Source organism: Lampris incognitus, chromosome 12 (genome assembly GCF_029633865.1).
Source record: "Lampris incognitus isolate fLamInc1 chromosome 12, fLamInc1.hap2, whole genome shotgun sequence".
NCBI lineage: Eukaryota > Metazoa > Chordata > Actinopteri > Lampriformes > Lampridae > Lampris > Lampris incognitus.
In genome coordinates this window covers 23,578,867-23,592,753 of record NC_079222.1, presented here as the reverse complement: position 1 = coordinate 23,592,753, position 13,887 = coordinate 23,578,867, and the positions used below count along the sequence as shown (strand labels likewise).

The window sequence follows — 13,887 nt, the reverse complement described above, 5'->3', positions numbered from 1 at the left end:
TAAATCATCTCCGATATGTAGGACTACAGGCAACATAGAACAGGAAAAAAAACTGGCCTTTAAGAGTGTTCACTCATTTTGAAACTTCCAAGATCCAATGAGATGGAAATAAAACTCAGTTCTAAAATAATAAACAACGTGTGGGTGTTACGCAAGTTATGCACTGGAAGTGTGTTTTGAGTTTATGCTAGCGCGCCATGAGACTAACAGCAGCTGAATATCTGAGATGTGTGTGTGTGTGTGTGTGTTGGGGGGGACAGTGATGGCAATTAAAATCAACCAGATTTCATCTTCATACTGGCTGTAACTTGAACTGATTTGAGTCTATGACATTGCAAGCCTGCAAAAGCCAAGACGGACTACAGAAAACGGCATGTTGTCTTGGAGAGGCACCCCCAGAAGCTCAACCTCAAGGAGAGACAGCAATCACAATGTTAAAGTCCTGAGTGCAGGTTGTGGAAGATCCCCTTTGCAGACTGAGTGCAAATACAGCAAGAAAATTGGGGGGAAATAAAGCCTGATTAATGCTTCTGCGTAAAATCGACGCCAGAGGTCCAGCGTAGGCCGCATACCCTACGCTGGAGGTTACACCGGGGCCTGATGAGCGCCTCTCCAAAAATATACCTACGTGTCACGTTGACGTGCGGCTACGCAGACCGCCGCAATTGTGATTGGTCCGCTTGGTAGCATTGCATTTCCTCTAACGCATTTCCGGCTGCTTCTTCTTCTTCGTCTGCTCCTTCTTCACCAAACAGTAACCATGGACCAAACTGCGGAGAGACTGGTTGAGGTCAGTGGTTGTGCACGCCATCTCCTCCGACGTCTTCTCTCTTTTCTGCATTGCGTTAATTTCAGTAAAAGTAAATGTCGTTCGACATTTATTAGCGCTAACTCCAACATGATCCATTCAGTTTCAGTCGCCGTTGTTTGAAGCAGTGGCACCAGCAACCGTAATCCTGTATACTTTTTTTTGTTTGTTTTTGTTTTTTTGATGCAAATACGTTTGAAGGCCGATGATTGGTGTTAACTTCACTAGCTAGCGCACGGTGCGTACAGTACGCACGGCGCGTGCGGGATTACGGCTGCCGGCGCCACTGGTTTGAAGCGCACAAAGAAACCTCTTCTGCCGTCTAATGACAAACTCAACACAGTGGCATAGAAACCGCACCGCCAACTAGCGTTTTAGCAGTGTAATTGCAGAGCAAAGCAGACACCAGCACACAAGTATGAATGCCGACAACCACGTAGGCAACACTGTAGGCTCTGCGTAGATTCTACGTAGAAGCATAACTTTACCTTAACAGTTATGAAATCTGGCTCTTTTTTTTTCTTCTTTTTTTTTTGTTCCCAGTACCTTATAATTCATAACACAACTTAACTCAAAAAGATATTTTTCACCTCAAAAGGGTCTTTTAATAATGTATATTCCCTAAACCAATAAAAAACACCCACTGGTTACTATGGTGACACCTTCCTTCAGACTACTACAGATGCTAGATAACAGAATAGAATAAAGTCAGGTCCGATCAACTGACCTTTCATATTATACATACATTACTTTGTGTTGAAGAAAATAATATATGAACAAAGTAGCCCCAGGAAAACTATCATCTGTGTACATGCCTCGATTCCAGATACACAACGAAATCTAACTCGCTCTCCACTTAGAGAGAAATCATTGTCTAGAAAAGCTATAATATGTACTTATTTGCTTCACTGCCTCTTCAACATACATCTCGCATCTCTTCAATAGACCAAAGCACCCAGGCTTGGCCTCCTGTTCCTCTCTCTAAACCTCAGGCCTTCCAGATATTCCTTTCCTCACCCATCCTCAACACACAAAGCAGATAAATATTCAGTTTATACATTCAAAATTGATGCTCTTTTTGGTATGCAAATATTGAATCATGTCACATAAATGATGGATTAAGCATGGACTGAATCTGGATGTAGGACTACACATTTCACGGACAGACATGCTGTTAATTCTCTGACGCCTCTTTAAATACAAATGAGGGGACAGGAAATACAGCCCATTTATTGCACTTAAGTTTTGGACTAGACAAAAGAAAAGGGTATTGGGGGGAAATGAGTTAATTTGAGTTAGAAGAGTTAAGGACAGTTGGATCATATGTGGAATACAGAGTTCTCTTTAATAAGAGAAACATAAATAGAATATTTTAGGTTGGAACTTTTCAGTTTCAATCAGGCAAAAACAAAAAGTAACAGTTCACGGAAAACTTTCCTCCAGTCTCTCTCTCTCTCTCTCTCTCTCTCTCTCTCTCTCTCTCTCTCTCTCTCTCTCTCTCTCTCTCTCTCTCTCTCTCTCTCTCTCTCTCTCTCTCTCTCTCTCTCTCTCTCTCTCTCTCTCTCTCTCTCTCTCTCTCTCTCTCTCTCTCTCTCTCTCTCTCTCTCTCTCTCTCTCTCTCTCTCTCTCTCTCTCTCTCTCTCTCTCTCTCTCTCTCTCTCTCTCTCTCTCTCTCTCACACACACACACACGTACAGAATGGAAGAAAGACCATGCTAATGACACTGGTCAACAACATAAACTAATTTGTGATCAGTTTGGATAACACATTTTTCAAAAGTTTTGCTTCCTGAAAAATATTAGGGATTATGATGGGCAATGTCAAGCTGAACACGAAAATAATTCTGATTTGCTGTATCACGTAGGAATTTGAAGAAACATTTATATAACTTTTATTGAATCTAACATGTTTAACTGCATAATGATGCTGACCCATTGTGTTATTTCAACTGAGCTTAAAATGTTTTGCAGCTCATTTTCGTTTGTACTCAGCATCTGGTGCCTCTTGTGTCAGTGGTCCAACAACAGTTGGGCAGCACTGATGGATTCCAATTGCCCTGATGCCTCTTTTCCATGGTCACAATGTCCTGGTGCAACCGACTGCACCAAGATGAGCAGGGAAGAAGTCCAAGTGTGAATGCAGAAAATGAGTTTTCAATGACATGTTGCACTTCATGGTTTTGTATGCTTTAAGCATGTTGTCAGCAGCTCAATGTAGTTTGGTATTCTGTAGTTGCCAAGAAAATTCTCAACAACATCCTTAAATGCCTTCCATGTTATTTTCTCTGGCCCCACCAGCAGATCTTCTTCCTGTCACTGATGACCTGTCTGACTTGTAGCCAACCAAAATGCCTTCCTTAATCTTGCCATCAGTTATTCTTGGCAACATCTGTCTCAAATAGCGAAATCCATCACCTTCTTTGTTCATTGCTTTCACAAAATGTTTCATAAATCCAAGTTTTATATGAAGAGGAGGCAGAAATATCTTTGTTAGGTCAACAAGTGCTTTATGCGCCACACTTTTCTGTCCTGGAACGAAGTGCTTACAGAGCGGCCAGTTCTTTTTTATGTAACGTGACTCTAGCACGGCTATCCCATTCAAAAGGAAACAACAGTACTTTGTATATCCGAGCTGCATTCCTAGTAGCAGTGCCAATACTTTTAGATCACCACAAATGTTCCAGTCGTAATTGTTGTACTGTATGTGTTTCAATGACAGTTCTATGTTATTGTAGGTTTCTTTCATGTGTACTGCATAGCCAATGGGTACTGAAGGGTGGACACTGTCACTGTATAACAGGACAGTTTTGACAAATCTATTAAAAGATGCCATTGTTGTGGGTCATGCACACAACCCAAAGCCATGAACAATACGTCAATGTCAGTGCAGAAACAGAGGTTGTCAACCTACGTAAAAAAGTTTGTCAAATGTTCTTGTTGGTTCCGAAAGATAGAAATATTTGTACCCGGAGACAGCAAACCCTATCCTTGCAATCTTGAACCAAATAGCTCTGCTTTAGCTTTTGACAAATTTAAGTTCCTGACCAGGTCATTTAATTCTGGCTGTTATCAGATAAGGATAACCGAGCATGAAGAGTTCAACATCTGTATCAGTGTCGTTTTTCACATCTGGTTCATGCATTGTGACATCCTCATCTGCCTCATCTAGGCTCTGTGTCTCTGGTGGCTTCGGTACTGGCAAACTGTCATCAAGTGGCACTGGAATCATGGCTGAAGGCAGATTGGGGTGTTCAATAGATTTCTTATTTGTAGTAGACAAGCCAGATACATTGGTCAGACAGAAGTAACAGTCCGTCACGTGGTCACGTTCTCGCCACATCATTGGGACAGCAAATGGCATTGACTTCCGAGTTCCTATGGGCCAAGCTCTCAGGTTGACTGCACATGTTGCACAACAAATGTCAGGAGCCCAGGGTTTCTCTTGGTCACAAATTTCACATCTGAAGTAGAGCTCATAGGCTTTCTTAATAAGCGCAGTCATGGTGCGTCTTTGAGCCTTAAGTGTAAACTCACCACAGATGTATTGCAGCTGTTGAAACACTGATGAGATATTTCTGCTGTATTAAATCTTCTGTAAATGTGAGCAGCTTTTATAGTCCGTCTGCCAGCATCTAACCTGACTAAGCATACCCAGACATGCCTAAGACAACATCTGCATAGCACCTACACTGCCCAGGCATGCTTGGACTGACCAAAACAGCTTGCTTTGTGGGCAATATAGTAGACTTAAAATATGATGGTACAATATGATGGTATCACATACAAAATGGTATGTGATAGAAAATCCCCCCCCCCCCATTTTTCTCATCAATTTTACTTGGCCAATTACCCCACTCTTCTGAGCCATCCCGGTTGCTGCTCCGCCCTGTCTGCTGATCCGGGGAGGGTCGCAGGCTACCACACGCCTCCTCCAATACATGTGGAGTCGCCAGCCGCTTCTTTTTACCTGACAGTGAGGCGTTTCACCAGGGGGACATAGCGTGTGGGAGGATCATGCTATTCCCCCCAGCCCCCCCCCCCGAACAGGTGCCCCGACCAACCAGAGCAGGTGCTAGTGCAGCGACCAGAACACATACCCACATCTGGCTTCCTACCCACAGAGACGGCCAAATGTGTCTGTAGGGACACCCGACCAAGCCAGAGGTAACACAAGGATTTGAACCGGTGATCCCCGTGTTGGTATGTGATAGGAAAATTTTAGGTTGGTTTTCGTGATCAGCAGCCCAAAATCCATAAAATACACCCAAAAGTGTTCAGGAAGCAAAATCTTCGTTGTCCAGTATTGGAGCTATGGAATAGTATATTAAATTATAATCCATGACCTAATACAAATACGTTGAACTAAGAGGTAAATGGATGATCCAAGATGACCACACACATGCACACACACACAACCCACCTCCCTAAACTACTCATGTCTCAGACCACCAAGATCTTAACCTCGTCCTGTTCGTCAGGTCGATAGAAGAAGGGAATACATGGATTCTCTCCAAGGAAGGGGGGTGAACGTGGTGCTCCCAGGGGGTTCTGGATCTCCTGAAGCAGTTGCATGATTTGTCTTGCAGTGCCATCCTCCTTGGGACCAAGGGCCTCAGGGTCAGTGGGGGCTGACCTTGTTTTTAAGGTCTGGTGCAAGGTGGTGTCCACGCCTGGGGTGGGCTCTGAGAGAGGAATGACCTCCATGGATTCTGCAGTCAGGTAAGAGAAAATGGGAGCAGTGTGATGAGAAATTTCAAGCCACTTTATTTGACATTTTATTCTTACAATTAATTTGTTCTCTGTCATTTAACCCATCCTATTGTATAGGAGCAGTGGGCAGCTACAGCACCCGGGGACCAAATCCAGTTCTTCTTTCCTATTGCCTTGGTCAGGGACACAGACAGGAGTATCAACCCTAACATGCATGTCTTTTTGATGGTGGGAAGAAATCGAAGCACCCGGAGGAAACCCATGCAGACACGGGGAGAACATGCAAACTCCACACAGAAAGGACCTGGGACAGCCTGGGGTTTGAACCCAGGACCTTCTTGCTGTGAGGCAACAGTGCTAACCACTGGGCCACCGTGCCACGCGCACACACACACGGGGGGGGGGGGACTGTATATTGACCCATTTTCCCATAAGAATCATTTGTTTCATTTCATGTTTTGTACAGTACATGTAATTTGTTTTAGAGTTAATAAATGTGGTACTACCTGCATGTACATGAAAACACTTCAGTTTGTACATACCTACTCCACTAACAGCATTAAGTTCCGTGCATGTGTTTGCTGGTTGCTCTGTGTGAGTGTGATCCTCTCCACATAGCAGCAGATCAGGGTTCGGTATGCCAGCATTAACTGTAACTCCAGTGTAGCGGTTATACCAATCATTTCTTTCAGCCACCAGCCTCATCACAAGGTCTTGCAGCTCTGCCAGCTTAGCCTAATGGACAGGTAAGACACAGATGTCAGGCCACAATGGACAGCCAGACAGCTGAGATCACATTCCCATTAAAATTACAAAAAACTATATACATCATCGACACAAATACGTAAAAAAAAAAAAACGGTGCTACGTCATTAACATCACAAAAGACCAAAATGTATATCATATAATCAAAAACTTTTTCCTCATAGCTTGCACTTACGGTTTATAGTCTACTGAATAGGCTTTTTCTACCCATCAGAGGAATTGTTGGACCAACTGTTGGGTTTTACCTGCAGGCCAGCTTAATTAATTCAAGATAACGTATTTCCCAGACTATAAGTCACAGTTTTTTTACTCGTCTGGCTGGTCCTGCGACTTGTATTCCAAAGCAATGTGTACTATGTAATTTTGTCGGACGAACACACTGCATTTCAACTAAGGCCACTAGATGGCTCTGTTTAATCATATGACTAAATTGAAAATAATGTACTAGAGGACTGCATTGGGATTTGGATCCTGTGGGTCCGGTTGGACCCAATGCAAATCTCGTGGGAGCGGATGGCTTTAACTTTTAACTGTGGGCACCGGGATTGAGCTAGCGCTAACCAGAAACACGGAGTTAACAAATGAAGTCGAAAATAAGATCAAGGCAGGTCATTACAATACAAAAGAAAAACAAGGCAAGTCTGACATTTTGAAAAAAAAATTCAGTTGTTACTGACAAAGATGGAAACGAACTGGACTTAGTTAGTTGTGACAAATGTGCAGAAGTATTGATCTACAATGGGCACAAATGTGGCACCTCTGGGTTGAGCTGGCATATAGTATGTTATTTGTGCACATGCAGGCCAGAAGTAAAATGAAATTTCAATTTGGCTACAGATACAATAAAGCAGTTGTCCTAGATAAGTATACTAGATTTAAGGCTCTGTAAACAGCTTCAGAGAAAATTCTCTCACTAAAAATTTCAGTTTGATCTGACTAGGGCAACGTTATACCCGTTTTTGGTTCGTTTCCTCGCATCGACTTTGCGAGCATTCAGAGCAATACTTCAGGACCACCAGTTTTGTGAAAAGTTCTGCAAAAGTAGGTTGCAATTACTTCAGAAAGTTTGTAAGAAATGAACCTGACAAAAATATAATGTGAGGTCAAAGCTTGTTGTCAGGTTTTTAGCGGCTTCAAGTAGTCTTCAGTCCATAAACGACCATCTTATCAAAGGGAAACCCAATATTCCTCAGCAGTTTTGCCTGTATTGAAAATGGTGACTCCTGCTTCACACAGGTCAGGAAGGTTTTATGTACATCTGAGTCAAGAGAACAGGTGTCTACTGGAGAACATTTTGTCTGGTCAATTTGCAAAATGCAGCTGGAACATAAGGCTCTATGTTACTATAGTCTCAAAAATCCAGTGCCAGAGTAGAAATTCAGCCAATAAGGATGCAGGTGCAATGCAACAATACAAACCAACAAAATCAGTTCACATTACACATTGGTTAGGTGCTAAACAGCACATGGGCCTCAAAACAATGTCTACCTTGGGATTCAAACAGCTGATAATGAAAAAGGCTTTTCAATATCAGCCGGTCTATTCATAAAGTAAAAGTAACTTGAAAAAAATACTTAACTGAACTGCTTTTGCTAATAGAAGAATCAACAGTGTAACAAATTCTTCAGATTATGAGAGTAATAAAGTACCTTCATTTCCTCCTTGTCCTGGGCCAGCATGCTGATGTACTGCTCCTTCTCCTGATGTTTTTGCTTCATAATCGCCCGCTGGTTCTGGTACAGAGCTATGTACTCTCCTAGTTATAGACACACAAAGACAAAAATCATTTCAGCGTTTGTTTGTGGAGTAACCAGATCAAAAGGGTGGCAACTGTTATCAAGGGGACAGGCTATACCAAATACCACACAAGAGAAAACCTTTTACTATAATCAAACAGACCGATTCTTGTAAAAAAAATGGTATTTAATTAAAAAAAAAATTATGGTCACATTCAGACTTGCTGAGCATTGCCCAGTAGGGCATTACATTTTTATGTATAAAATGTGCTCTATAAATGAAGTTTCATTGACCAATTGGTCACCTATAGTGTCAGTCTCTCCTGACAGCTGGATACAGCGGTGCTCCAGCTCCTCTACCCTCTCCTTTAGATCAGCCTTCTCCTGCATGAGGGAGGTGAAGCGCTGCTGGAGCTTCTCCATAGCAGCATGTAGGGCTTCATGGACCTCCACTGGAACCCCGCCTCCTGGAAATGAGATAACAGAGGGGAAACTTCATATCGTCACAATAATGTATGATTATAACGGCCACAAAAACTATGTAAACATCATAAAGTACAGACAGACATGGCTACTTTGATAAATGTCAGGAATTTGGATTTTGAACATTTTTCATTATTTGTAATGGCAGGCATTTATTTTAGGGGAGTTTTCTTCTTTTAACCAATTCAAACCCACCCATACATACACTACACCAAGGTCATCCCTCTAAAAATAAATATTGTTTTGACCGCCAAGACACTCGTGGGTGCACACACACACACGCACCAGGGTTCGACCTTAAGGATTGTCTGGTATGATGACTGAAAATCCCATGGGGCAACCAAATGGAACAGTCTTGGTGTCCTTTAAATGACTAAAAACAAGTTGTTGATACAGTTGTAGCAGCAAAATTATATTTAGCATCAAATCTATGAGTTATTTCAAAAATAAATGTTCATCAACTTTTCACTTGTAGGACAGAACATATTTGCTGTCTTAAAAAAAACAGTAGCTGCTATACCGCATGTTTGCGCAGCTTTCAGCAGTGAGTGTTTTGATCAACAGTTATAAGTTGTAGTGTCATTTCAACTTCAGGGTTTGCGTTGGCTTGCATTTCATGTCACGTCCCAAGCTTTGATTACTGGTTAAAATAAACAAATTGCAAACTTATGAAACAAATTCATCAAATCCTCAGATGTTAAACTAACTAAATTTAATCCCAAATTATGTAAGTGCTGCCAGTAAAACATGTCGTTTTGCCTACAAAACAAATAGTCATGCTTGAGTTCTACTTTATTTGAGATGGCATCTGAAATCATCAAGCCTCGTGTTCCAGTCATTTAACAGACCATTTGAATAGAGTCATCCAACTGGTGCTTGTAGTTGTACACCTTTTTTCATGCATATCGTGTATTGACTTTTACGGTGTTGCTTGATTCCATTACCAAACACTCGAAAAACGAAAAGATTATTCAAAACACTATTTTCTACAGTCAATAAAGGAATGAAGGGTGTCCAGGCAGTCTATTCCGTTGCCTACCAACACGGAATCACTGGTTTGAATCCCCATGTTACCTCCGGCTTGGTCGGGCATCCCTACAGACACAATTGGCCATGTCTGCAGGTGGGAAGCCAGATGTGGGTATATGTCGTGGTTGCTGCATTAGTGCTTCCTCTAGTCGATCGGGGTGCCTGTTTGGCGGGGTAGAGGGAACTGGGGGTAATAGCGTGACCCTCCCACATGCTATGTCCCCCTGGCGAAACTCCTCACTGTCAGATGAAAAGAAGTGGCTGGTGACTCCACATGTATCGGAGGAGGCATGCGGTAGTCTGCAACCCTCCCCGGATCGGCAGAGGGGGTGGAGCAGTGACCGGGACGGCTTGGAAGAGTGGGGTAATTGGCCATGTACAATTGGGGAGAAATCCAAAAATGAATGAATGAATGAAGCCCACACTGTGGTGGTTAAGCTGAGTTTTATGTGGGACAACCTCAATTCTTAAGGAACCACCTCAAATGAACTCTTTGTTGCCCCATACAACTAGTAAGTTTCCTCAAAATCGACCACCTTGCATGCTTACACACACTTAGCTCATGCCATTTCTTACAAACTGTCTCACCAACACATATAGTGAACAGCATTTTTTCATAAAAACCTATTCAAATTTATATAGGTACAAAAATTCCCAATCAGTGTATTTTTTTTTTTTACCTGTATGTTCTTGACCATGTTCACAGTGATTATGCTGGTCATGGTTGTGACTGTGGTTATGGTCACAGGGTTCCTGACTATGGCTGTGGTGCTGGTGCTCTAGGCTGAGTGCCACATTGACCTGGCGACGTGCTGACGTTTGGAGCCTATGCTCCTCTTCAAGTTGTCTCCAGGCTTCATCTTTCCTTTCTGCCTCAACCTGGGATAAGGCCCCTTGGATAAATTCCTTCTGACGGGAGAAGGGAAGGAATGAGAGAGAAGAAGTGGATCAAGCAAAGAGCAACAAGAAAGACGAGAAAATGAAAAGAAACACCGAAATTAAACCCAATTCCTTATACATTTTGAGCAAGGTGAAAACAAACACATATTAATCGTGATTCTAACCACACTCCATGGCATGAGCTGTGAAATTAATGTTAACATCATGCCTGATTTTTAGAAATATGTTAAGTACAGCTAAAGGAGATTAAGAGATTGCCAGTATATTCTAACTGAGGCTTAAATTTTATCTTAAATTTTGGGAGACACAAAACTTCCAACTCTCCTCACCATCTCTTTCTGGCTCTCAAAGTCTTCAGGAATAACTACAGATGATGACTTATTCGGACTCTCCTGCAGGGACTGGCTCTCCACCCCATCTCCTGGGAGTCATATTCACAAAATACAGGGTCTGAGTTTATAGGTAACATTTTCCAATGTCTTCAAGACATTATATCTTTATGGCTCTTCGTGATCTAAAAACATGTTATGGTCCAAACAATTTTCATGTACTTAAAAAGGAGAGCACACTAACAACAATGAGTCAACATAATCCAAGTAAAACTGATAAAGGATGTACAGTTGTTTAAAATCTATAGAGGGAAACAAACCCAGTTAACAACTCTAAATATAGCTCTAACCTTGGTCTCTGGGCGGTGTTACAAGGGCAGAATTGTTCAGCAGCTCCTGAACCTCGACCTTCAGCTGTTGGTTGTCAGTGACCAACTGATCTAAACGCTCCTGTAGGGGGAGACAATCTGACATTAAAAGGCTCAGTGCTCGACTTTGTGGCCAGAATTCATGGAAAGCTTTACAGAAGAGGTTGTGGAAGCATGTCCATCAAAAGTCAATAAGTCCATGTATGATGCAGATTTCTAAATGTACCAAATGAGAGGACGCTGCACCCATTCAAGCTGCACATATTCCCAGATTATGTAACTTTCCATGTTGAAATAGTTTGTACATGCTGTGAATATACATTTAGTGACCAGAAAAATAAAAACCCCTCTTCAGTACCTTTAGCACTGATCACAGCTGTCTGTCAACAAGGGTCCTGTAGTGTCCCGATGACGAGTAAAATCTCTCCACTACAGATACTGCATTCGAGTTCATCCCAAAGATGTTCAATGGAATTCATACCAGGGGATTGATGGCATTGCCAGGCCATTAAAGGTAGAACAAGTAGGATTTGTTGGTTGCAGTTTGTAAACACAACATTTAAAGTAGGCCCTTCCTCACCGGCTCAACAACACCAGAAGCGCACGCACCCTGACTGCAGTTGCTAGAACATATCCCAGTGTACAGGTCAACTCCACGTCGCACTTCATCCCCTATCCTCTCCTTCAGTGCTGGACAGCGGGTGAAAGCCAACCCCAGATTCACTCTCATTTTGGAACGAGCTTTGTCCACTTGGCATTTTGCCTTGCTATATTTGCATCTTTTCAGTGCTGTGTCCACCATTGTTGTAGCTTCCTCTTGGATGCGTGCTTACAATCTCCATCTGGTTGCTATTTTATTATAGAGTCCCACTGCCCAAAGATTAATGCCCAGAAATGTCTCGCACACAGCAAAATAAGAAAACACAGGCCGAGGACAGGGTCTCTGCAGATAAAGACACCGTCACACACTTCTAGTGGGTCGTAAGTGATGATTGAGCGGGATTATTTCTGTATGAGTCTACACATTAATTTTTTAGGAAAATCCTACTTGCATCCCTGGACAATTATTGGACTACGACAAAGAACATTATCGCCATAAATATACCAATCCCTTTGGGGGTGCATGATGGCCATGAATGAATGAACCTAGTGTGCTACAATGTTACGGTATGCCCTGGCATCAAGGAGTCAATTTACAGTTATTAATGGACCCAATGGATGCCAGCTGCATAATTTTGAATAAAACTGAGATGCTAGTCCTTGGCCCTGCTAGTCACAGACACCAATTTGATCAAGTAACTAACGCTCGACCACTCTGTGATTTCACAAAGTGTGACAGCCAAAAATCTTGGCGTTACGTTTGCCTTTCCTTTGACAAGCACATTAAAGAAATCACCAAGGCTGCCTTTTTTCACTTACGTAACATAGCTAAAATTAGGTCTTTCCTGTCCATGGCTGACACAGAGACTCTAATACATGCATTTGTTGCATCCAGACCTGATTACTGTAATGTTCTGTTTTCAGGTCTGCCACATGCTAGTACTAAAAGTCTTTGGATGGTTCAGAATGCTCCTGCTAGAATCCTAACTAAATCTAGGAAATTTGACCATATTACACCAATTCCTGCTTCCCTTCATTGGCTTCCTATCCATGTTAGATCAGACATCATGGTGCTTCTGCTGACCTATAACATCCTAAATGGGCTTGCCCCATCATACCTGTCTGATCTCCTTAAACCATACATTGCATCTCAAGAGCTCCACTCTCAAAATACAGGGCTCATGTTTGTACCCAAAGTTAAAAAGAAGTCAGCTGGTGGCAGGGCCTTTTCCTATCGGGTCCTGTTCTTATGGAATAACCTGCCAGCTGCCATCAGACAATCAAGAGTCTGTTGAGTCCTTTAAATCTATACTTAAAACTCGTCTTTTTCCCTTGACCTACAATTAGTTGCCTTTAAATTGAGTACTTCATGACCTGTACTGCATGGCAGGACAGTCTCAATGAATTTACCAAGCACTGTTCTGTCAACGAGATTATATCGTATAGATTATTGACTATTGCAACTGTTCTCTTTTCTCGCACATCTTTTCTCTCTCTCTCTGAATGATATCGTCTGTCTTTTCTGTGTATGTGAATGGTTTGATTGTGAGTCTCCCCTGTGTGCATGTGTAGTCTGTCCTCCTCCCAGGTCTCCACCGCAATGGTGGCCACCACCTGGACGCTGCTTGGCATCTTCCTCATCACATTCTTTATACATCTTATTAATCCAAATAATTTTGTTATCCTGTTTCAGTGCTGTATCCTTCTCTCTCTCCGATGTTTGACTAATGTCTTTTCTTGTCTCTTCTGTGTATGCGAATGGTGTGATGTGAGTTTCCCTGTGTGCAAGTGTAGTCTGTCCTCCTGCCAGGTCTGCGTGGTGATGGTGGTCACATGGCTCAGGTCCTAGGCTATTCCGGTGGCATCTGGACACTACTTGGCATCCTCCTCACCACATTCGTCATATATCTTATAATGCCATTATAATTCTGTTATCCTCTTTCAGAGTTGTATTCTGTAAATTGTGTTCTGATCTCTACACACAATATGTATTGCACGTCTGTCCATCTTGGGAGAGAGATCCCTTCTCTGTTCATCTCCCTAAGGTTTCTTCATATTTTTTCCTCCCTGTTAAAAGGTTGTTTTTTTAGAGAGTCCTCTGATGTGAGGGTCTAAGGACCCGTCGTTGGCTCTGATGAAGCCCATACAGAGCTGCTGCT

The 13,887-nt window shown here is 42.4% G+C and overlaps 1 protein-coding gene across 2 annotated transcripts in view; it reads right to left on the bottom strand.

Moving 5' to 3' along the window:
- Positions 1-2,451: 2,451 nt before the first annotated feature.
- The window catches only part of golga2 (golgin A2), a 65,620-nt gene continuing 54,184 nt past the window's right edge, over positions 2,452-13,887 (bottom strand). For both annotated transcript variants that reach the window (XM_056290334.1, XM_056290335.1), the window contains 7 exons: positions 11,111-11,210; positions 10,761-10,852; positions 10,212-10,440; positions 8,325-8,486; positions 7,933-8,039; positions 6,061-6,253; positions 2,452-5,517 (listed from right to left, as the gene is read on the bottom strand). In XM_056290334.1, the coding sequence (XP_056146309.1) occupies positions 5,249-5,517; positions 6,061-6,253; positions 7,933-8,039; positions 8,325-8,486; positions 10,212-10,440; positions 10,761-10,852; positions 11,111-11,210 (1,152 nt within the window). In that variant the 3' untranslated portion in view covers positions 2,452-5,248. The remainder of the gene's footprint in view (positions 5,518-6,060; positions 6,254-7,932; positions 8,040-8,324; positions 8,487-10,211; positions 10,441-10,760; positions 10,853-11,110; positions 11,211-13,887) is intronic.